Genomic DNA, 24745 nt, shown 5'->3' on the forward strand with positions numbered 1-24745 from the left:
GATAGTAGCTGCTGAAAGTTAGTTCTCAAGACACACATCTTAGGTAACTAAGGGAAAGGAAGTTTTAAAATAGAAATAAGAATATGTCTCACTAAAGAAATTCTTCTATTTGAGACTGGACTACTTTTTGAGACATAACAATCTAGTTGTAGGCATAATGTCACTAATTTTATCAACATAGGCTAATCTAGGTATTGTGTGAGAGTATACATGTATGCCAGTGTGTCAGTACACTATAACCTACCTAAAGTCATATTATTCTTCAACTTTCATGGCTAATTCTCATAAAAATGATTACAAGACTTTAATTGCACATTTTAAAAGGAAGTTCACCCTAAAAATACATATACATCTTGAAACATGGAATTTCAACTCATTTGGCAGCAGCTATGGAGACCCAAGTTTAATGAAAGCTTGTTAAAATTGCTTTTTCCTTGTTTTTAATTTTTTGTAAAATAATCAAAACTCTATTGGCATGACAGCATTTTAAAATATTCAATATTATGTCTGCTGTGTGTGTCATTTGAAACGGACCTTTTTCCCAAAACATAATCAAAGAGAGAAGGGTTATGTTTGCATTTCTTTGTTCAAGGTGTTTATTGCATCTCAGAGGGCATACATGCACTGGGTTTTTAAACTGAAATACAAAGAAAGCCATTTTGAAATTGGTCTTAGGTAATTTTTCCCCATTACAGTGTATGTTATCCCCACAGTAAATTCAGATACAACCACTTTTAAATGGTACCATACATCTATTAAATAATTTGAAAAATAGGCAAACACCTTTCCAACCCAATATGCTTTTATGAAGAGCTGCCAAGCCACTAGCAACACTGATCAACAGTGACCTCATTTGTGCATCAAAATCTTAAGCCAAGCCATCAGCACAGACAGTATGACGACAAATTAAAACTTAAAGAATACAGTATGTACAGTAAAAGATACAATTCTCTGAATTAGTTTAAATCCTAATCACAATGTTACAACAAAACCTACTTTGAGCTCAATTGAAGGATGGAAGAACACTAGTCTACAAAACACACAAAGAAATACTAAATTAACAGATGTACCAAAAACCCACAGTAAAGTAAAAATATCTGCAGTAATATCTTTAAATTACAGATATACCTTGGGGTGCCTTCAGAATAACTTGAATAGTACCTCTCTAACTGCATTTTCATGAACGTGATACAAACAGACTCTTTACTTTTCAGTGCATTTAATCAAGAATGAATAAATAGGTCAATTTAGATGCAAAACCTGTCAAATATAATTAAAATATATATATTTTAATATAGCAGTGATAAATAGGGGATTCTTCCCATATGATTTTTCATTCTTGATAAGGTAGTTTCAAAGAGAAGTATTTATTATGGACGTTAACCTTTATATTTTTTAAAATAAAATTTCTTAACATATACAGTGCCACAAAAATAAACATTTCTCACAACAGTTGAAGTTCCTGTGATTGGAAAAATGTACTCCACACTGAAAAAAGTTTTGTATATTTATGAGTGTTTTCCTTATTATCTGATATTATCGCACTACGCTTGTAACAGATACAGAAGAAAAGATAATTTATGGGAAGAGTTTCGGGTTTGTTTGAAAGTTATATGTACATTGAAACCTTCAAAAACACAGATACATCTTTCCAAATAGCTCACCACACAACAGCTGCATCATCTGTCCTCAGGCGAAGTCCAGAAAAGCACTAAAGGCATCAGTAACATCCATTCATTGTTTACATCGTACAATACACAAATAATCCAAATACACTACAATTTCGAGAGTAGGGATAACAGCTAAGGTAGTACACATTCCTAATGTTCACTTTCACGGCTGTGCTACACATTTTGGAAGAGAAGTTATGAGTAAGCATTGGGTTTGGTACTGGTGGCTCCCTTTGAAACTGAGCATCAATCTCATTTGAAGTCTCCAAATTCATTTATTTTCCTATTCAGTCACAAAAATTGCAGCTGTAAAGAAAACAAGAATTAGAATTAGAAAAAAAGAGTATTACATAGTCCTCAAACATTTTACCTCCCTTGCAATTTTACTTCACAGTTTCTGCAAACAACTTTTACATAAAAAGGTCTCTGCATGGACAAATTCACATTTACATACTTTTCACGGCTTTTTAAAACAAGCTTAACATTTTTAAAATTTAGCCAGAAATTAAAAAAAAAAACTTTTCAGGTATAGTTTCATTTTAATAATTATATCAACAAAAATTTGAAATTTAGACACATATTAAAAATTTTAGTAGCAGGACATTCGGTATAGCATTCAGTATCTAAGAGCAGCTAACCTTTAAAAACGCCAGCCAAAGAAAAAGGGGGCGTGACCATGACCTTACATTATTTTTTCATGTATTCAGTTACGGTGTTCAATGAGTCACTTACTAAACAGCTGAACCAGTGACAGAATAGAAGAGAACGGAGAGATCCCTGGTGACTCAATGCCTTTTCTCAGCCACTTCCCACTCATCTCCTTGGCTAATTCACGCATCATTCATTTCTGCTGGAAACATTTGTGGGGTCTTAAGGCTTAGCCGCATAGATAACTCTTCATAAAATAGTCATTCTCTCTGTGTGTCTGTCTTTATCTGGCTCTATCTCTGTCTCTCTTTCTCTGTTTCTGTCTCTCTTTCTCTGTTTCTGTCTCTCTCTCTCTCTCTCTCTCTCTCTCTCTCAGGTAAGGACTGTCTCAAGCATATCTGTTTCCTGTACTTATCAAAGTTCCAGGCATATGATTAGAGCAACATTTATTAAGAGGTGAATACAGGCTGCTCTATGCAGTTTCCTTGGTCACTCCTGAAAGTTATTAAGTGTTCATGGTCTCACTTATGTCTACATTAGCCAATCCAAAGTGTAATAGAAAAGTTGGGCATAAGGAGAGTTTACTTGACTGAGATGTCAATACCTTAAAATAATACATCATTAATCTTGTATATTAAAAAAAAATCAAGAATCCACAAAGATCTTAGTAGGCATTAGTGAAGGTTTTTAAGAAATATATGTAGCACAGTAGGTGCATACTGAAAACAACACTGGACAGAAGTCCAAAAACACTGAGTTCTTCCTTGTGGGACACTGGGCAAATTCCTTAATGCCCAAGGATCACTTCTTTTGGCTGTGAAATGGAGACAAAAAATTTCTGGCTAGTTTATCTCACATGATTGATCTCCTACTAAGAAGTGGATGTGAAAAGTACCATGTAAATTATGTTCGTCCATTCAGCAAGGATTTGTTGAGAACCTACCCACTGTGTTAGGTGCTGGGGTCAATAGTGAACATTTTTCCTTCATTAGTTTCCTTCCATAACTTCAGCATGACTCATTTCATAAATTATATGAAATTTGTGAAATTTAAAACTCGAACATTAGAAATTTAAAATTCTGCTTGAATGCAGGAATGTAAAGAGTAATAATCTAAGCTTTATGGGGCAAAAGAAGGATAAGCAAAATAAAAATACAATTATGCAGTCAAATACATTCTTAGATGATTTCTAAATGCAATAGTATAAATGTTGACTTTCTATAAATTCCAGTCATCATGTAATAAAGTGGCAATTTTCTAATTTACCAAGTAGCTTGGGCACCTTTTTGCTTTATTAAAGCTAATCGTTTTGCTTTCCAGGATAAGGACAATTTGGAGGTTACTTGTCCTCCCAGTTACATAAATTAAGACTTTAAAAAATTCTTAAAGATAGCTTTTAATATCTTTAATAAATTATTTTAATAAATTATTACTATTACATACAGCTATTCAACACGCAGAAATAATGAATACCTCTTGAAATAGCTAAGCATTATACAGCTCATTATTACAAGCCTACAGGAAAAGCTCAGTATTAGATACCTTAAATTGTTTACAAGAAATCCTTGATGTTAAGATCCGCTAATGGGTCCTTTGCTGGAGGTTTCTTGGGACTCTGAGTGGCAGGTGTAGGGCTTGGAGAAAGCTAATGGGAAAAAGACAGCCCCAAAGAGCAGGAATAAAAAGGAGGGGGGGGGGGAGAGAGAGAGAGAGAGAGAGACAGAGAGAGAGAGAGAGACAGAGAGACAGAGAGAAAGAGAGAGAGAGAGAAAAGCATTAGGCAGAACACATATCAAAGAAAACAAACATGCAGAAGATTAGATGGTTAAAGGCTTATAAAATCTACTTGTTCTACATAGTCACAGAGTTGTGTTTAATTCTGGACTGGTAAAATATACTTCAACTGATATTTGGCTTTCTTGAACTTCTCTGACATCGGATTTAGCCAAAGTAAAATTTAGGGACTCCAGTAGAACAATATGGATATGACTTAGGGAAGTTGTGAAAAACTAGTAACATAAAGATACTATGAACAAACAGTAAAACAAACAAACAAACAACTGTTTTCTCTATACAAAAGCATTTTTACTTTGAGTCATTAGTACCTCTAAACTAATAAAGCAATTTAAATGGCTTTTCTTATAGTGAGAGTGAATTTGAAGGAAAAATAGGAAACAGTTTACAGAAAGCTATTTAAGAAATTACTTACACTTATTAGCTAAATATACTAGAATTTCATATACATTCTTTTAAGTGAAAATCAGTCAAGTTTGAGGGCACTGTTTGTTTCACATGACCAAATAGTTTCCTAGTAGTGAATGCCACTAAATTCTAATGCAATCTATTCAGCTCTCAGAGAAGGCTAAAACTTATTATTAAATACAATAGGAAAGAATCATATTGGACTTGCAGCAAACGTAACAAATAATTAACTTGCCTTATTTCTGTTTAACCAGAATCTAAATTATTTTTTCATTGTGTCACAGATACAACTTCCGGGAGCTGACTTTTACAGGACACAAGGTCTTGAAAAATCTCATGTAGTCTATAGAGTAATAGTTGACATCTAGGCTTTGAGTCTAATTAATCTCCTATGCTTGTAGTAACATGCTGGGACTGTGGGGCAGTGATGTATATTTTTATTAGTTCAGCAGAGTTCCAGAAGTGTGGATTTTGAGCTTTGGTCCTATGTCCAGAAACTACTGACTAATTATATTATCTATTTGTCAAATTTCCATGTTTAAAACTGGGACATGGGCTGGGTGTAATGACTCATATCTGTAAAATTCCAGCACTTTGGGAGGCCGAGGCAGGAGGATCACTTGAGGCCAGGAGTTTGAGACCAGCCTGGGCAACAAGGCGAGGCCTCATCTCTACAAAAAGTAAAAAAAAAAATTAACTGGGTGCAGTGGCTTGCACCCGTGGTCCCAGCTACTCAAGAGGCTGAGGTGAGAGATCCCTGGAGCCTGGGAGTTCAAGGCTGCAGTGAGCTATGAGTGCACCACTGCACTTCAGCCTGGGCAACAGAGTGAGACCCTATCTCAAACAAACAAATAACAACAAAAAACCTTGGATCTGCTTCACAGAAATATAAAAAAAAAATGTAAGACTTGAAGTTCCTTAGATCAACTCAAAGATTGGTCCATTATTGATAATTAGGTGAGATGACGATATCATACCAACCAATGAAAAAATGCTAGGATAGTCCTGGCATCAGTAATAAGAAAACTACTTTGTTTTCTGAAGCTACCAACTCAACATTTATTTTATTATCTAGTATAATTATGCTTCTCCTCTGATATAGGAAATATAATCTAAATATTACATAAATATGATGTATCATTACCTGGCTTATTATAAATTCAATTACTGATTAAAACAATGTATTTCCATGATACTATCTATCTTTTATTTTCATTCTTCTAATTAAGTAAATTGTTGCTAACATTGGTATTACACAAGAAAAACAACTGCCTTAAGTAATAAAATTATATTCATTTATTTCTGAAGCTTTCAATATATCAAACACAATAAGGTTAAAAGAAATCTCAGTAACATTGCTCCAAGTTCATAATAACAGAAATATTTCTTTTATTCAAAAAGATGATAGTCATGGATCTATTCAAACATCAAGGAAACATTTATGATAAATGAGATCCCTTAGAATTTAAGTATATCTAAGTTACACTTAACCGCAACCATTATACCCAAAACCTTCCTCACTGTCCCCAAAAACAACACTACACAGGGTTCAGTAGTCTTCAGGTAGACTAGAAAATTTCTCCTGAAGCCAGTTATGGCCAGTAATAGCCATGAAGGCTAGGGCTTCTCACGTTCTAAATTTCTGTCTTTCAACATCCACCATTCTTTCTCTTGGTCCCTGTTGCTTTTGAGGGGCAAAGTGAAGAAGCTGAAAGGAAATCTTGGTAACAGGTCCATGGATTTAGAGATGCATCAAGGAAGCAAAAGGGATTAAGGTATACTCAGAAAGTTCACAGCAGGTATTCCACAGATAAGACAGTATAAATACTGATTTGATAAGTTAAAAATAGTATAGGACTGAAAACATTTACTCATAGCATTAAAATATATTTGAGCTATTTGGTCTAGTTTGTAAAGCATGCTGCTACCAAAATAGTAATTTGGTGTCCTGACTCCATCCAAGTCAATTTCTCATGAGGAAAACTTCTTTGGTTTGACATGTACCATCACCTCAGCCAGACAATTTAAAAGAGGAATCAGGAAAGCATGATTCATCACTAAGACTAGCACCTCTAGCAGCAAAACGGTTCAACAAAGTGTAATATATTTTGTCATTTTTGAAGAGGAAGTAGCACAGTGTGTAGTAAGGAATTTAGCTTTACCTAAACTGAGGTTTTTCCCTTTCCCAGAAAGGTAACCTCTAAATCCTTCTAATTTCCCAAATGGTAGGTGTGTCTTTGTTATTCAAGGTGGGCTCCAGGAACACCTGACAGTTTATGCTAACAAGGTGACTCAGAGTGGAGGCAGAAAGCCCAACCATGTGATTTTAGGGCTGGGTCTTTGGGCCGCATGAAACCAGTCTGATCTTCAGAGGGGAACAGGGGTTGAAGATTGAGTTCCACAAAATGGGTAACAATTCAACCAACCAATCCTACATAATGAAGCATCAATAAATGCTGGACGCTGAAGCTCAGGTGAGCTTGCGATACTGCATGTGTACTGTCACACGATGATGCCCGGAGGAGAACCCACCTCTGAGGACAAAGAAGCTTCATGTTTAGAACTTTCCCAGATGACGTTTATGTATCTTTTCCTATAACTGGATCTAATTTGTATCCTTTTACTACAATAAAACTCTTATAAGTTTAGTGCTTTCCTGAGTTCTGTGAATCATTCTAGGAAACTGCTTAACCTGAGGGTGGCCATGGAAAAACCTCGAATTTGTAGTCAGCTAGTCTGAAGTGGGGGTGGCCCCGAGGACTCACAAATGTGTGCTTTTTTTCTGGAGTGAGGACATTCTAAAAGGGACTATTCTCACAGACTATGCAGTTTGGCAAACTTATTGCAGTTAGTGTCACGAGTCTTGGGCAGACATGGCAGTCTGGAGGACTGTGCTGCCAACCTTTCTGGCTAACACTGGGAACACAAGCTAAAACTACAGACCAGAAGCACCCACTTCTCTGGGACAAATGCCTTGGATGCCCTGAATATCTGGATGTTCTCAGGAACCAATTTGAATTAAGTAGGAAGACAATGGAGGGATCTTTAGACAGTAAGTTATTTCCATCATTTTTTCCCCCAAATCTCACACTTTTGCAGATCTGTCTTCCATGCTCCCTTTACTTCTGAAGCAACAGGTATGAGAATTACATTAGGTAAAAACACTTTTTAAACAGTTTGCTACACCAATGTTTTATACTTATTAGTTAATGTCACTGACTGGTTTGTGGACATTGAACAAACTGACCTGCGTGCCAGGTACAGCAGCAGCTCCAAAGGGCGGCCTCATCATGGGCTGTGCAAACATGACTGGCTGCTGAGGCATCATGGGCATGCCTGTCCCAGCAGGAGGCTGAGGAGGAAGAATGGAGAGTGGTTCAGAGCATGAGTGGAACCCACTAGGGCACTATCCTGACATTTATTGCTTTTATGTACTTCTGACAATATTTGAGGAATGCAGGACTATGAGGAAGTATAATTTGTAATTCTAACTAGGGATAATGTGAGGCTGTACTGTGAGGGAGAGAGTCGCTAAGGTGGGTGGGTAGCATAAGCCTGGTTGGCCACATGGTATCCTCATCCTAACCAAACTTTATTGTTGTTTATTCATCTTCTCTAAGCATAATTCTTGGAGAGATAAAAATTTGTTTCTTTATGAAAGATGGTCCTAAAATTGGCTGGTAAAATTGGTGAATAAACAGTCCTAGTATAATAATTAAGGGTTGATTTTGATGATGGGCTAAAGCTATTTGTAAATATTCTAGTAAAAATGATATAACAACGTACTATAGAAATTAATTTGATGGTAGAACATATTTTATGACTGATTTTGTCACTTCATGTGTAGACTACTTAAGGTTTAAAGCAGATGACAACTTTTTAAGTTTTACTTACTATGTTTTGGGAAGAATTATATTCTGTAGGAATACTTACTAATTTGGGATCTGGCAAATAATTTAGAAATGTCGATTACAATTTTTAGCATAGGTCATCACTCACCATTCCAAATCCTGCTCCAGGTTGTCCAACCGATGGGGCCCCGGCAACAGGAGGAACTGAACTGGTTGGAGGTACAGCTCCTTGCTACACAGATAGACAGACAGACATACACATACAAATAACACAAAAACACACAAAACAAACAAAAAGAACAATATAATTTGGTTATTGTTTATTTATTTTAAAGATGGGGTATCACTCCATTGCCCAGGCTGGAGTACAATGGCATGATCACAGCTCACTGCAGCCTTGAACTCCTGGGCTCAAGCAATTCTCCCACCTCAGCCTCCTGAATAGCTGGGACCATGGGCACATGCCACCATGGCTGACCAAGTTTTAAAAATTTTTTGTAGAGATGGGTCATGCTATGCTGCCTAGGCTGGTCTCAAGCTCCTGGCCTCAAGCAATCCTCCTGCCTTGGCCTCCCAAAATGCTGGATTACAGGCAAGAGCCACTGTACCCAGCTGAACATAATTTGGTTTTAAAATGACAGAATTTTAAAATGAATGCATGTCAAATATGTATGAGTGGATATGTAAAGAAAATCTCAAATTTCAGTTTTAAATTTAAAAAGGAAAATGGTTTTAGCACCACATCAATGATATAAACAAGATTACTGACTTGATGTTCTCTGTTACAGTGTCATTTGGACTTGCTGGCTTGCAGTTTGCTCACAACATTGGACTTTCTATCTTTTTAGACCCATCCTCACTGGAAATAAGTCAAACTTCCCTAAGCTTGTCTTTTCCTATCATCATATCCTCTAACGGTATTGGGTTAGACATTTGAGAATTGTTCTAATCTTTCTATATGGCTCCAATTTATATTAAGCAAGGTTTACAGGTGGATGTGGTGGCTCATGCCTGTAATCCCAGCATATTAGTGGCATTCACTACTAGGAAACTATTTGGTCATGTGAAACAAACAGTGCCCTCGAACTTGACTGATTTTCACTTAAAAGAATGTATATGAAATTCTAGTGTATTTAGCTAATAAGTGTAAGTAATTTCTTAAATAGCTTTCTGCAAACTGTTTCCTATTTTTCCTTCAAATTCACTCTCACTATAAGAAAAGCCATTTAAATTGCTTTATTAGTTTAGAGGTACTAATGACTCAAAGTAAAAATGCTTTTGTATAGAGAAAACAGTTGTTTGTTTGTTTGTTTTACTGTTTGTTCATAGTATCTTTATGTTACTAGTTTTTCACATCTTCCCTAAGTCATATCCATATTGTTCTACTGGAGTCCCTAAATTTTACTTTGGCTAAATCCAATGTCAGAGAAGTTCAAGAAAGCCAAATATCAGTTGACGTGTATTTTACACTTATATTAGGAGGCCGAGGCAGGAGAATCACTTGAGGCCAGGAGTTTAGGAACAGCAACACAGCAGTATGGGCAATGTAGCAAGAACCCATCTCAACAAAAAAAATTTTAAAAGTTAGCTGGGCCCAATTTTTGGTGGTGTGTGCCTGTAGTCTTAGCTACTCAGGAGGCTGAGGTGGGAGGATAGCTTTAGCTCAGAGCTTGAGAATGCAGTGAGTTGTGATAGCACCACTGTACTTCAGCCTGTGTGACAAAGTGAGACCCTGTCTCTAAAAAAACATCAATAACAACAAAAACCTTCCATCAAAGAAAAAATCCAGAACTAGATATCTTCATTGGTGAATTCTACCAAATATATAAAGAATTAATATCAATTCTTCTCAAGCTTTTCAAAATAAAGGTAACACTTTTTAACCATTCTTTGATGCCAGTATTACCCTGACACCAAAGCTAGACAAAGATATCACAAACAAAAGAAAACTACAGCGCAATATTCCTTATGAATGTTGATGAAAAAATCTCAACAAAATACTAGCACACTGGATCCAGGAGCATATTAAAAGATTATACACCATGACCAGGTTTTACCCAGGAATGCAAGGTTGGTTTAATATATGAAAATTAACACATGCAATACACCATAGTAATAGAATAAAATAAAAATTACATGATTATAGTTAACTCCTATAATTTATGTTACCTCAGCATCTATTTAGGATACACCTTTAATTTTCTCATATCAGAAGCAGGGCTTAGTCACTCTTGACACAGTTTCTAGTTCTCTGACTCCTCCCAGTTCCTTCAGGTGGTCATCTAGATATCTGCTTCATACCAACACCTTCCCTATGGGATAGCTAGATACAACCTACTTGATTTACCCCACTGTCCCCCACACTCTGCAGAGCTAACTGTACAGATATGCCACAACAACCAACTCTCAGTCACAGTGTCATTCCATGGAACTTGTGCCTGCTTGCTGTAAACCTACCAATTAAATTCCTGTGGCAAATCTGCTTGGGTGATATACTAGACCCCAATAAAGGCCTTGGCCCACAGATCCCTCACTCTCACTCTCTTTTGCTCCTACCCACTGGTTGAACACATGTGTCCTGGATGGCTCCCCACTTCCCTTTGGCATGTTGCCCTCTTCTCCCTGGAATCTGTAAGTTTTATTACTTACAGATTCTGTAATTTCATGTGTTTTATTGTATGCCTCCTCTGTGTCTCACTTGACTGACACCTAACTTCTTTGCAGGTCAAGTTCTCTTAGAGAGTGGCTATGTTGGTAGAAATAACACAGTTTAGACAAGAGCCACAAGGGCATTTGCCAGTATAAACAAGCTTCCTGTGAGAGAGACATCTTAGACATGAGGCTTCCACCACAATAAAGAAGTATCCCATGAAAGGCACATTGTAAACAGCAACCTGCTTTTGAGGCCTGTAAGGGCAGGGTTAGAGTTTGCAGCCACTTTCCTAAGAGAGACCTGAAAAACGAATAAGGGAAAATCACAACAATGATCATATCAATAGATGTAGAAAAGCATTTTACAAAGTCCAACAGCTTTTCATGACAAAAACTACTCAACAAACTAGAAATAGCACGGAAATTCCTCAACCTGATAAAGGGTATCTGCAAAAAGCCCACAGCTAACATCATACTTAGTGACTGAAAAAAAATGACTGAAAGCTTTCTACCTAAGAATAAGACAAGGAGGTTCTGAAAGTTCTAAGTCAGGGCAGTTAGCAGGAAAAAGCAAGAAATGGCATCCAGGTGGGAAAGAAAGAATGAAACTATCTTTATTCATTGATGACACAATCTTTTTTATATACAGAAATCCCTAAAGAATCCATATACAACAAAACTATCAAAGCTAATAAACATGTTCTTCAAAGTTGCAGGATATAAGACCAATATACAAAACTCAGTGCAGTGTTCCTGTGGAACTAGCAATGAAAAATTGAAAAATGTAATTATGAAAACAGTTCTACTTATAATAGCATCAACAATAAAATATTAAAAAATAAATTTAACAGAAATATGAGACTTGAACACTGCAACTATAGAACATTGTTGAAAGAAATTAAGTAAGATCTAAATAAATGGAAAGACACCCTTTGTTCATGGGTTGGAAGACTTAATATTAAGATAGTAATAATCTGCAAATTGCTACACAGATTCAATGAAATCCCTATCAAAATTTCACCCACTTTTTTTTGGAGAAATGGATAATCTGAACCTAAAATTTATACAAAAATGCAAGAGAACCAGGATAGCCAAAACAGTTTTGAAAAAGAACAAATTTGGGGGAATCACACTTCCTGGTTTCAAAACTTAAAACAAAGGTACATTAATCAAAACAGGTGGTACTAGCATAAGGACAGACACATAGATCAACATAAGCAAATAAAGAGTCTGGAAATAAACCCACACATCTATGGATAATTTTTTTTCTCTTTCTTAAATTATTCAGCCCAATATGTCAGATGGTCAATTAATTTTTGACAAGGTTATCAAAATCAATTAATCAAGAAAGAATAGTCTCTTCCTTTTTTTCTTTTTCTTTTTTTTAGACAGGATCTTGCTCTGTCACCAAGGCTGGAGTGCAGTGGCATGATCATGGCTCACTGCAGCCTCTAGTTCCCTGGCTCAAGTGATTCTCTACTTGCCTGCATCAAGCAATCCTCTTATTTCAGCCTCCTGAGTAGGTGGAACCACAGATGCATGCCACCACACCCGGCTAATTTTATTTTATTTTTTGTAGAGATAGGGTCTCATTATGTTGCTCAGGCTAGTCTCAGACTCCTGAGCTCAAGTAATCCATACACCTTAGCTTTCAAAAGTACTGGGATTACAGGTATGAGCTGTTGTACCCAGTCAGAATAGTCCTTTAAACAAATAATTCTAAGACAACTGAACTTCCACATGCAAAACAATAAATTTGGACCCCTATCATATAAAAAAAAAAAGAGCTCAAAATAGGTCAAAGATTTAATGTAAGAGGTAAAACTATAAAACTCCTGGAAAGAAACATAGGTAAAAAATTTCAAGACCTATGATTAAGGCAATAGTTTTTAGCAATATGACACCAAAAGCACAAGTAATAAAAGCAAAAAATAGATAAATTGGAGTTTATCAAAATTAAGAACTTTTGTGCATCAAAGGACACTATCAAGAAAATGAAGAGCTAACTCGCAGAATGACATAAAAATATTGGCAGATCATTTATCTGATAAGCATCTAGTATCCCGAATATGAAAGATCTCTTTCAACTCCATAATAAAAAGACAACCCAATTATAAAATGGGCTAAGGATATTGTAGGGTAGCAGAATATGCCACCCCAAAATACGACACTTTGGCATAATAATTACTTTGAGCTGAAGGCAACTGAAAAGAAGCAGATACAAGAAAAGCTCTCCTCTTTCTCACTATTTGGAAAATAAATTTACAGAGATATTTCTCCTCCCCTCTCTATCAGGGACAAATGTTTATCACCAGAGACAACTTGAGACCCGAATCAGCCTGAAGAGGGCATCAGAACAAAATGCCTAACAAACTTGACTAATTAGCCTTGAACTGCCATTATTTTCTCATATATTTGCCACCTTAGAGAGTCAAAGTCCTTTTCCTTTGTCTTGTGACTTCTCTAAAACTTTATTGTTCCTTTGCTAAGATGCCACCTAAGCCCATGTTCTAATCAAGCCTCTGAGTTACTCATCCTGAGCGCTCCCATGAGTAAGCATGATGCATGTGCTAATAACTTCTGTTTATTCCTTTTAATTTGTCTTTGGTCAGTCCAGTGTTCACAGCCCCAGCTAGAGAGTCTAGGAGCATAGTAGGAAAAAAGAATTCTTCCTCCTCTACAACATAAATAGACATTTCTCTAAAGAAGATATACAAATGATCAATACACACATGAAAAGATGTTAAACATTGTTAGTCATCAGGGAAATGCATATCAATGTCATAATGAAATACCACTTCATGCTCATTAGAATGATATAATAAATAATCAAATGAAAAATAACAAGTGTTGGGAGGATAAAGAGAACTTGAAACCCTATGTATTGCTGGTGGCAATGTAAAATAATGTAGCTGCTATGGAAAAGCTTGGCAGTTCCTCAAAAGTTAAACATCGACTTACAGATGACCCAGAGTTCTATTCCAAATAGAATTGAGGATATATGTTCATATGAAAACTCATATATGATAATAAAAATTTATTATGTGTAACAGAAACAACATAAGTGTTCATCAACTGATGAATGGATAAACAAAATGTGATATAATCCATAAAATGAAATATATTCAGCCATAAAAATGAAGTACTGATACATACTTCAATATGGATAAACCTAGAAAATGTTATGCTAATTAGTAAAAGAAGCCAGGCACAAAAAGCTATAAGGGTAAGGGGAAACTGAAAGAGACTGCATTTCTTTTTGGGGTGATGGAAATATTATGAAATTAGATAATAGTGATGGTTTTGCAATGCTGTAAATATACTAAGAATCATTGAATTGTATACTTTAAGTTGTTAAAATAGTAAATTTAAATGTTACGTGAATTTTATCTCAATAAAAAATTTTTCAAAAGAAATAAAATACCTATAAAATTATATTTCACATTAATGCTTTACCCATCATTTCAATAGGGTAGGTGGTAGGCTATTTACTAGACCTGAATTGCATCATTAGGACTTCAGGCTATAAAAGAGAAAAGGGCTTTATTAGTTATCAAAGCAAAATGAACCTGCAGAAATTCCTGATCAAATAAATGGTCAAACAATTTGAAGAAATTGTCTGAGTTAGTCCTTTTGCTAAAATGGTAGATTAACTCTTAGATTCAGTGGTGATAAGATTTTAATTGGGATGCCACTTGACTGGTACAGCTCTAGCACCTTGAGTTCTCATGTAAGCAAAATGAAGCCCAACATAAACAATAAAATGAAACTGGAGACTTTACCAATCAGAAATTGCCAACTAACAGATTCTAACTAGAGACTTTATCAAGTAGAGATCAACAACTAACCTCTATTTAGGGTCTTTCTATTCTGATCAACCAAATATATTTTGTTGTACTTCTCTATCAGCCAATAGAAGTTCATGGTCCAGGCCGGGCGCGGTGGCTCAAGCCTGTAATCCCAGCACTTTGGGAGGCCGAGACAGGCGGATCACTAGGTCAGGAGATCGAGACCATCCTGGCGAACACGGTGAAACCCCGTCTCTACTAAAAAATACAAAAAAAAAAAAAAAAAAACTAGCCGGGCGAGGCGGCGGGCGCCTGTAGTCCCAGCTACTCGGGAGGCTGAGGCAGGAGAATGGCGTAAACCCGGGGGGCGGAGCTTGCAGTGAGCTGAGATCCGGCCACTGCACTCCAGCCCAGGCGACAGAGCCAGACTCTGTCTCAAAAAAAAAAAAAAAAAAAAAAAAAAAAAAAGAAGTTCATGGTCCATACTGCTGTGCTGGAGCTCTCTGAACCTCTTCTGTTTCCAACTGGTACCTGATTAATGGATCATTCTTCACTTAATAAACTCTGTTAAACTTGCATAATCATAGCTCACTGTAAGCTCAAACTCTAGGGCTCAAGCAATCCTCCTGTCTCAGCCTCTCATGTAGCTTTTACTACAGGCATGTGCCACCACACCCAGCTAACTTTTTAATTTTTCTAGAGATGGGGCCTCACTATGCTGCCCAGGCTGGCCTCAAATTCCTGGCCTCAAGTGATCCTCCCGCCTCAGTTGCTGGGAGTATATGGGTAAGTCATTGCACCCAGCTCAACTCTGTTAAATTAATTTTGTCTAAAGCTTTTCTTTTAACAGTGATCTTCTTGCAAAATGCACATATTTCTGAATTGCAAGTATCTTCCCACTTCTTCGATAAAAAGTTAATAGGTCTGCTGTGCACTGTAAAACACATTCGAATAAGTAACCCAGGAAGCACAGGGCTCCTGATGGCAATGATGACAGAGCCCTGCCAGCACACATAGTTCAAATTCAAGTCCTGCTAAGGTTTTTAGATCTAACTTGGGTTCTGTGATCTGAAAAATGTTACAGCTACACCTCTAAGAAGCAATTAAGGGAAATTTGGAATAAGTGGGGAAAAGTAATCTTAGTTCTTATCAATCAATAAAAACTTCAAAAAGGCAGCAAAAGGATCCCCCTTCCCAAATCTGCATCCTTCATCTCCTTCTCAATAGCAAAGATCTGTAGATTACAAGGAAAATTGGGAAACACTGCTTTGCTGCTTCTGAAGCACTTGTTTCTGGTGTCTCTAGCTCTTTTCCTTGAGTATTCCTAGAAAGAGACTATAAAGGAATAGAAGGATGGAAGAGATCAACCGGGGAGGCAGGGTATAAGGGCATGTGAGAGAAAGCTAGACTAGTTCCCTCAGAATAATTTCTTAAGTAAAAGCAAAGCCACAGCTTTGTTAGGAAACAACAGCTTTGTAAAAAATAAATGGAGTAAATGGCAGCGAATTTATAAAAGAATATAGATAAAACTAAGAATTAATAAAGATAAAATATGCATAAGACAACCTTTATATTGTGGTGTAAAATGGTAAGTAAAATAAAGGAAATAAAACTTTATGTAACTCTTTATTGTAACAAATAGTTTCTGTTGTTCTAATTTCTCTTTCCATAGCTGCTGTGGATACTTTATGCTAAAACTTTCCATATTTAACTTTCTGGGGTTTAATTACCAATAATTAAAAATTTTCTGCTTCATAAACAAAAATAAGGAGTTTTGGGGTTAAAAAATGAGACATTAATCTCAGTCTCTGTGAAAGTGCCTACCAATCAGTCGGCAGCTTTGTTATCCTAAAGATGCCAAACAGTTGTTAATTAAGTACTTGATGAATTCTTAACTTTGCACAGTTAAGTCTTGATCTCAGGGTGGGTAATGGCCAAGGAAGTTGTTCAACTTAATATTACTTTTAAAGTGCTTTTCCCTTGTTCCCTTCTGGGTTAGTGGCCTCATTATTTAGTAAACTGCCTCACATAGAAACCTGGGTGATATGGTTTGACTGTCTTCCTACCCAAGTCTCATCTTGAATTCCCATGTGTTGTGGGACGGCCTGGTGGGAGGTAATTGAATCATGGGGGCTGGTCTCTCCTGTGCTGTTCTTGTGGTAGTGAATAAGTCTCATGAGATCTGATGGTTTTATAAGGGGGAGTTTCCCCAAACAAGCTCTCTCTTTGCCGGCTGCCATCCATGTAAGATGTGACTTGCTCCTCCTTGTCTTCCACCATGATTGTGAGGCCTCCCCAGCCATGTTGAACTGTAAGTTCATGAAACCTCTTTCTTTTGTAAATTGCCCACTCTCAGGTATGTCTTGATCAGCAGTGTAAAAACAAACTAATACAGTAAATTGCTACCAGTAGAGTGGAGCGCTGCGGAAAAGACACCTGAAAATGAGGAATCAACTTTGGAACTGGGTAACAGGCCAAGGTTGGAACAGTCTGGAGGTCTCAGAAGATGATGGGAAAATGTGGGCTGCGGTGGTCTCAGGTAGAGATGAGGAACTTCTTGAGAATTAGAGTGAAGGTGACTCTTGTTACATTTTAGCAAGGAGACTAGTGGCATTTTGCCCCTGCCCCAGAGATTTGTGGAACTTTGAACTTGAGAAAGATGATTTAAGGTATCTGGTGGAAGAAATTTCTAAGCAGCTAAACATTCAAGAGGTGACATGGGTGCTGTTAAAGCCAATCAGTTTTAAAACAGAAACAGAGCATAAAAGTTTGGAAAATTTGCAGCCTGACAATGTGATAGAAAAGAAAATCCCATTTTCTGAGGAGAAATTCAAGCCGGCTGCATAAATTTGCATAAGTAACGAGGAGCTGAATGTTAATCACCAACACAATGGGGAAAATGTCTCCAGGACACGTCAGAGATCTTTGTAGCAGCCCCTCTCATTGCATACCAGAGGTTTATGGGGGGAAAAAGTGGTTTCATGGGTCAAGTCCAGGGTCCCTCTGCTGTGTGCAGTCTAGGGACCTGGTGCCCAGTGTTCCAGCTGCTCCAGTTGTGACTCAAAGGGGCCAAAGTACAGCTCGGTCTGTTGCTTCAGAGGGTGGAAGTCCCAAACCTTGGCAGCTTACATGTGGTGCTGAGCCACAGACGCCAAGAATTGAGGTTTGGGAACCTCCACACAGATTTCAGAGATGTATAGAAACACCTGGATGCCCAGGCGGAAGTTTGCTGCAGGGGCAGGGCTCTCATGGAGAACCTTTGCTAGGGCAGTGCAGGGCAGTGCAGAAGGGAAATGTGGGGTGGGGGCCCCGATACAGAGTCCCTACTGGGGCACCACCAAGTGGAGCTATGAGAAGGCCACTGTCCTCCAGACCTCAGAATGGTAGATCCACTGACAGCTTGCACCATGGGCCTGGAAAAGTCACAGACACTCCAACACCAGCCTGTGAAAGCAGTCAGGAGGGGGTCTATAACCCTGCAAAGCTAACGGGGTGGAGCTGCTGAAGGACCACTGGAGCCCACCTCTTTTTTTTTTTTTTTTTTTTTGGAGATGGAGTCTCACTCTGTCACAGGGCTGGAATGTAGTGGCGTGATCTTGGCTTACTGCAACCCCTGCCTCCTAGGTTCAAGCAATTCTCCTGCCTCAGCCTCCCAAGCAGCTGGGACTATAGGCACGTGCGACCATGACCAGTTAATTTTCGTATTTTTAGTAGAGATGGGGTTTCACCATCTGGCCAGAATGGTCTTGATCTCTTGACCTTGTGATCTGCCTGCCTTGGCCTCCCAAAGTGTTGGGATTACAGGCATGAGCCACTGTGCCCGACCCGGGAGCCCACCTCTTGTATCATGTGTGACCTGGATATGAGACACGGTGTCAAAGGAGATCATTTTGGAGCTTTAAAATTTGACTATCCAACTGGATTTCAGACTTGCATGGGGCTTGTAGCCCCTCTGTTTTGGCCAATTTCTCCCATTTGGAATGGCTGTATTTACCCAAAGCCTGTACACCCATTGTATCTAGGAAGTAACTAACTTGCTTTTGATTTTACAGGCTCATAGGTGAAAAAGACTTGCCTTGTCTCAGATGAGACTCTGGACTGTGGACTTTTGAGTTAATGCTGAAATGAGTTAAGACTTTGGGGGACTGTTGGGAAGGCATGATTGGTTTTGAAATGCGAAGATGAGATTTGGGAGGGTCCAGGGGCAGAATGAAATGATTTGGTTTTGCCCCCACCCAAATTTTATCTTGAATTCCCACATGTTGTGGGAGAGATGCAATGGGAGGTAACTGAATCATGGGGGCAGGTCTCTCCTGTGCTGTTCTTGTGATAGTGAATAAGTCTCACAAGATCTGATGGTTTTATAAGGGGGAGTTTCCCTGTACAAGCTCTTCCTTTGCCTGCTGCCATCCATGTAAGATATGACTTGCTCCTCCTTGTCTTCCACCATGATTGTGAGGCCTCCCCAGCCATGTGGAACTGTAAGTCCATTAAACCTCTTTTTCTTGTAAATTGCCCAGTCTCGGGTATGTCTTTATCAGCAGTGTGAAAACGGAATAATACACTGGGCAACCACTGTCTTGGTTGTCTCATCTATAAAAATCCCCACTTGTGTGGATTCTAACTGAAAATTTGCCTTCTCCTCTTCCTTTCTACCCTAACCTCATGCTCTAAACTTTTTTTTCTTTTGTTTTTTTGAGACAGAGACTCATTGTCGCCCAGGGCTGGAGTGCAGTGGTGCAATCTTGGCTCACAGCAACCTCCTCCTCCTGGGTTCAAGTGATTCTCCCACCTCAGCCTCCTGAGTAGCTGAGACTACAGGTACATGCCACCATGCCTTGCTAAGTTTTGAAATTCTTTTGTAGAGATGGGGTTTCACCATGCTGGCCATGGCTGGTCTTGAATTCCTAACCTCAAGTGATCTGCCTGCCTTGGCCTCACAAAGTGCTGGGATTACAGACATGAGTCACCATGCCCAGCCAACTTTTTTTCCTTTTCTTAACCTACAGTCTGTCTGCCAGATACTAATATTCTCATCACTGTGCCTTCCAATCCCCTTATCTCATTTTAGACTGTGCTACTACCAGTGATTGTTCTGAAACTTGTTAAAAAACAAAAGTTTTATCCTGGTGATAAGGGCAACATCACCAAAGTATAAATTCCTTAGAACAGCAAATAAGGCCTTTCTAATCCTGCACAGAAGAGAATAGGAAAATTAATTCCTTTACTTCGATAATGATAATATACACACATTGTGAGATTTTATGTCATTATGTCGTATTAATAGACTTACCAAATCAGTTCTAAAAAAGCTTGTTTCTTCCTTTGGGAATTTTATTCAGATTTATTTACTCTGTCTCCCCCTTCCCACAGCAAAATAGAGGCTATCAAATGTTTCATATCTAAGAACGGAGGGCAGTCCGCTGGGCTGGAGTGCTACTTGCTTATGGCCTCAGCACCTGGGCCAACAGGCACAAGCCATGTTTAGGGTCCCAGGGCAATAATGACAGTCCCTTTCACCCTCAAACCTTTATTCCTGGTTTGGAAATAAATTATGTATCATCCTAGGCAAAAGTTAGTTTAAAAGAGATTCGTAGTTTTCTACTAAATATCCTTCATAAGAATTAAATTGAAACCGTTTATTTTATAGCTAAATATGAAAACTGTCCTCTTAAGCACTGTTTTAAAATAATGCATAGAAAGATGTAAATAGAAAAATATCTAGATTTAATAGGTATTTTTATCATTGTTATCTGTTAGAAACCATTTCTTAAAACTAAGTTATTTCATACCGTGAACTCAGCAAAGTCAGAGAACATTAAGTGCCTAAATTTCCTGCTCTCTCACAAACACCAGAAGATGAGGTGGAAAGACCAGAGGAAAATGAGTTTAGAGAACCCAAGTCTAAGCACAAAAGGTATTTTCCTTAGAAACTGTGTAATTTAATTAATGCTACTAGTACTGCTTAGTGGCAAATTCTTCATTCAAAAGGCCATTTTCAGATTGATTTGAACTTATTAAACTATTTTAAAAACTTTTTATATATGAAAATATCAATACAGCTATTTAAAAGAAAATGTGTTCCAGGTCGGGTGTGGTGGCTCATGCCTGTAATCCCACCACTTTGGGAGGCTAGGGCAGGCGTATCACCTGAGGTCAGGAGTTCTAGACCAGCCTGGCCAACATGGTGAAACCCCGTCTCTACTAAAAACTACAAAAATTAGCCAGGCATGGTGGAAGGCACCTGCAATCTCAGCTACTTGGGAGGCTGAGGCAGGAGAATCACTTGAACCCGGGAGGTGGAGGTTGCAGTGAGCCAAGAATGCACCATTGCACTCTGTCTCAAAAAAAAAAAAAAAAAAAAGGAAAGAAAAGAGAATGTGTTCTACATCCCAAAACTCAGATATTTAAATCAATTTCTGGAACACAATATTTTTAATGGTGTGTTTCTAAAACATTTTAATTAGAATTTATATTAATTTACTTCTTGCATGTGTGTTTGGCTGGCAGAAGTGAATGATGGTTAAGAATTAATTCAGGTAACAAGGAAAGGATGACATCAAGAAAGCCTTAGAGATGGGTTTGATTTAGATAGGTGGAGGTGGTAAGCAAAGGTGGAAAACTGCCAGTAAGTTTGGGAAACAGTGATTAGCTTAGTTTTGCTAAACACAGAGTGTATATAGAAAAATTATACATTTTGCTATTCCAAAAACATGGAATAGCAATTTTGTGTCATCTAATTTCACGGAGCAATAGTTAAGTCTTTATTTCCAGTGATATGTTCTTTCCCAGAGTGAATGACAGTATTGATATATTAATAGAAGTTTAAAATACAGAAATGAAATCTATTTAAACCTTATAGAAAATATAGTGTGAGTAGTTCCAATTTTTTAAATAGTGAGCAGAAGTAATAGGATTTTAAAACGAACTTTTACTTACACAATAGAAAATTGCCCAATCTTTCTGGTAAGAAAAAAAGTTATTACTTGGTAAGACAATCAGAAAATTTGGGCAAGAAATATGATAAGATAGATAAAATGATCAATGATATGATGTGCTTTTGATAAATCATTTTCATAATTTTACAAATATGGAAGTATAAATATTAATTAAAATATTTAAAAATTTTAAAAGGTCATAATCATTATCAAATATAAAGTCAATGGAATCTGCATTTTGGTAACTTTTGCATCTTGCTTAGTTTTTGCATCTTGCTTATTTACTCTCTCTCCCCCTTCCCACAGCAAAATAGAGGCTATCAAATGTTTTCATACCTAAGAATGGAGGGCAGCCCCCTGGGCTGGAGTGCTATTTGCTTAAATTTCTTCAATTCAGAGGAATAAGTACACCGTTGGCAGCAAAGTTAGCAAAATGCACTCTACTCTACACACTTGGAAACTGGCAAACTGCCTGCTCTGCCCTGGGCTCTGACTGCTACATACCAAAGGTGCACTTGGTGGAACGCCTGCTGACCAGGTTGCTGGAGCTACTTTCGGCTGCCAGTTGGCTCCACCAGTCAACTTTTTCTCTCCAGCATTCCACTGAAGATCTCCCCTAAAATCAACCATGCAAAACAAGCAAACAAACAAAAAAACACAAGTCAGAAAAAATGGCGTGTGGCTCCTTAGATTATTTTACTCGGGTTTAAAAGCAGTTTGTTTGAGTCAAATGTTATAGTAATAAGAACAGCAATTAAAACTTACAGAGGAATCTTGCCATGCTGTATCTAAGAAAGCTTAAAAGCATTTGAAAAAATATCATTTAGAGTTTGGACCTCAGTAAGTACAGGAATTTCCTATCCTCTATAAAGAAAAGTATGTCAGAAAATCCAACTGAATTCATTTGTTATTAAAAATGCAAATAAATATATCATATATACTGTACACTTATATTTTGTTGAATTTAAGATGCATTGATGATGGCACTTTCTGGATCTTAGAATGTTTCATACAACTGTATCATGACTGCAAACTGCCTTACAGTGATCGTAAGACACCATCCACTGAAAAATATGTCTCAATTTCAATGACAAAATATACATAAAAAAATATATTGCTTACCATTTTTACTATCCTTCCTTACAATTAATACTTCATGAAAGACTTTTTAAAATTCATGTTAGCTAGAACTATGGTAATGAATCTAGAATTTAATGCTATTAAAATATTCAAGCCACAATTCCCAAATATTTCTAGATATAACTTAGTGACAATCTCACAGATTGAAATAGATTATTCCTTTTCATTGCAAAGCAACAGTTTGGAGCTTCCAGTAAAATAACAACAAAAATCTGTGATGAAATAAAAAAATCAATTGTGAAATTATCTAGCATGAGAATGAATAATTACTCCAATGAGTAAAATGGTTGATAGTCTCAAATAAATACAAATATACTGTCAAAAGGAAATCACATAATTTCCAAACACTTACTTTTTTGATGTGGTACCAGAAATTCCAAGATCTATAAATGGATAAAAGAAAAAAGAATGTAAATCCCTATATTCAGCTTATAGGATAGGACATTTAAAAGATCAAAGAATCAGAAGTCTATAAAAACGTCCTTATTTTGCCTAGGAATGACTGCATTCAGTTATATAGAAAACAAACTATATTAGGAAATATTTTCATAAATTAAAGATTTTCTTTTATTTCATGTTAGACTTAAGGATCCATTTTAATGTCAACTGGTGTCCAGAAAAGAGCAAACATACCAGGTTTGATGTTGCTATTTTAGAAAGGCTGCTATCTGGGGACTTAGTTAGTAAATTGTTCTTTATACTGGGATAAAAGTTTCCCTAAATGATAAAGGTGGATCGCTGTGCCTACACTATTTGTACAAATGATATTGCTTATGCTGAATATCCACTTTCGTTCTGCAAGTCTGAAATTTTGGTACATGCCAGGCAGAAAGTGCCTACATGATCACTGCCCAATAAAGACTCTGGGTGTGGAGTCTCTAAAGGTCTTCTTTAGGCATAAACACCTCACACATGCTGCTGCATTTTTGTTCCTGGGTGAAGAGTATGTTCTTCTCCTCAAGGGAGAGACAGAGCATAAGGAAGTCTGCATGTGGATTCTTCTAGACTCTGTTTGTCTTTTCCCCTTATCATCAGCCGTGTATCCTTCCTCTGCTTCCGTAATAAATCTCAGCTGTGAGTACAACGATGTGCTGAGTCCCACGTGTCCTTCTAGTGGCTCTGTGAATCCCTTGACATAGTCGGCTTAATCAGTCTGCTCTAATGTCAATTCATTTATTACTTCAGAAAATATTTATTGAGCATCTACATATGCCAGGCACCGTTTTAGGTACTTGGAACATGTTAGTAAAGAAAACAGTCGGAGAGTCCTACCCTGGAGAAACTTGTGTTCTGATGGTGTCAGACAGATGACAAAACAATAAAAAAGTAAATGATATAGGCTGCTAGAAGGCGATATGGAAAGCTTACGGAAAAAATGAAAAGGAAGGGCAGAGTAAGTGGGGTTGAAGGGGTAGGATAAGCATGGGGCTAGAGAATATTACACAGGGAACTTGGGGAAGGATTCATAGAGGTGAGACTTGGGCAAAGCTGAGCAGAGATCTGGGTGAGAGCTTTCTAGGCAGAGGGAACAGCCAGGACAACAGCCCTAATCAGATGAATAATCAATGTATTAGAGGATGAAGTTAATATTTATTTCTTACCAAATCTTGGCATTACAAAAGAGAATAAGGTATATTTTAACTGAACACCAAATATAAAAATGATTACCCATAATTTTAGTTATTTTTTTCTTTTTTAAAAGACAAAATTTATTTTAAAATTTATTTTTCAATTAGACTATAAAACTAAATCTCTATGTATTAAATGATTAAAAAGCTAAACCAAGTATTTATGCCTGTTCATGTGAAAAAGCAAAAGAAAGCAGAAGTGTATCTTACACATGTATATATGAATCC

The 24745-nt window shown here is 37.3% G+C and overlaps 1 protein-coding gene across 20 annotated transcripts in view; it reads right to left on the minus strand.

Annotated features, from left to right (window-relative positions):
- Positions 1 to 572: 572 nt before the first annotated feature.
- SNAP91 (synaptosome associated protein 91) overlaps positions 573 to 24745 on the minus strand; it is a 166693-nt gene continuing 142520 nt past the window's right edge. For all 20 annotated transcript variants that reach the window (XM_050788125.1, XM_050788136.1, XM_050788131.1 and 17 more), the window contains 6 exons: positions 23242 to 23272; positions 22254 to 22365; positions 8520 to 8603; positions 7768 to 7872; positions 3861 to 3963; positions 573 to 1976 (listed from right to left, as the gene is read on the minus strand). In XM_050788125.1, the coding sequence (XP_050644082.1) occupies positions 3871 to 3963; positions 7768 to 7872; positions 8520 to 8603; positions 22254 to 22365; positions 23242 to 23272 (425 nt within the window). In that variant the 3' untranslated portion in view covers positions 573 to 1976; positions 3861 to 3870. The remainder of the gene's footprint in view (positions 1977 to 3860; positions 3964 to 7767; positions 7873 to 8519; positions 8604 to 22253; positions 22366 to 23241; positions 23273 to 24745) is intronic.

This window comes from Macaca thibetana, chromosome 4 (assembly GCF_024542745.1).
Source record: "Macaca thibetana thibetana isolate TM-01 chromosome 4, ASM2454274v1, whole genome shotgun sequence".
Taxonomy (NCBI): Eukaryota; Metazoa; Chordata; class Mammalia; order Primates; family Cercopithecidae; genus Macaca; species Macaca thibetana.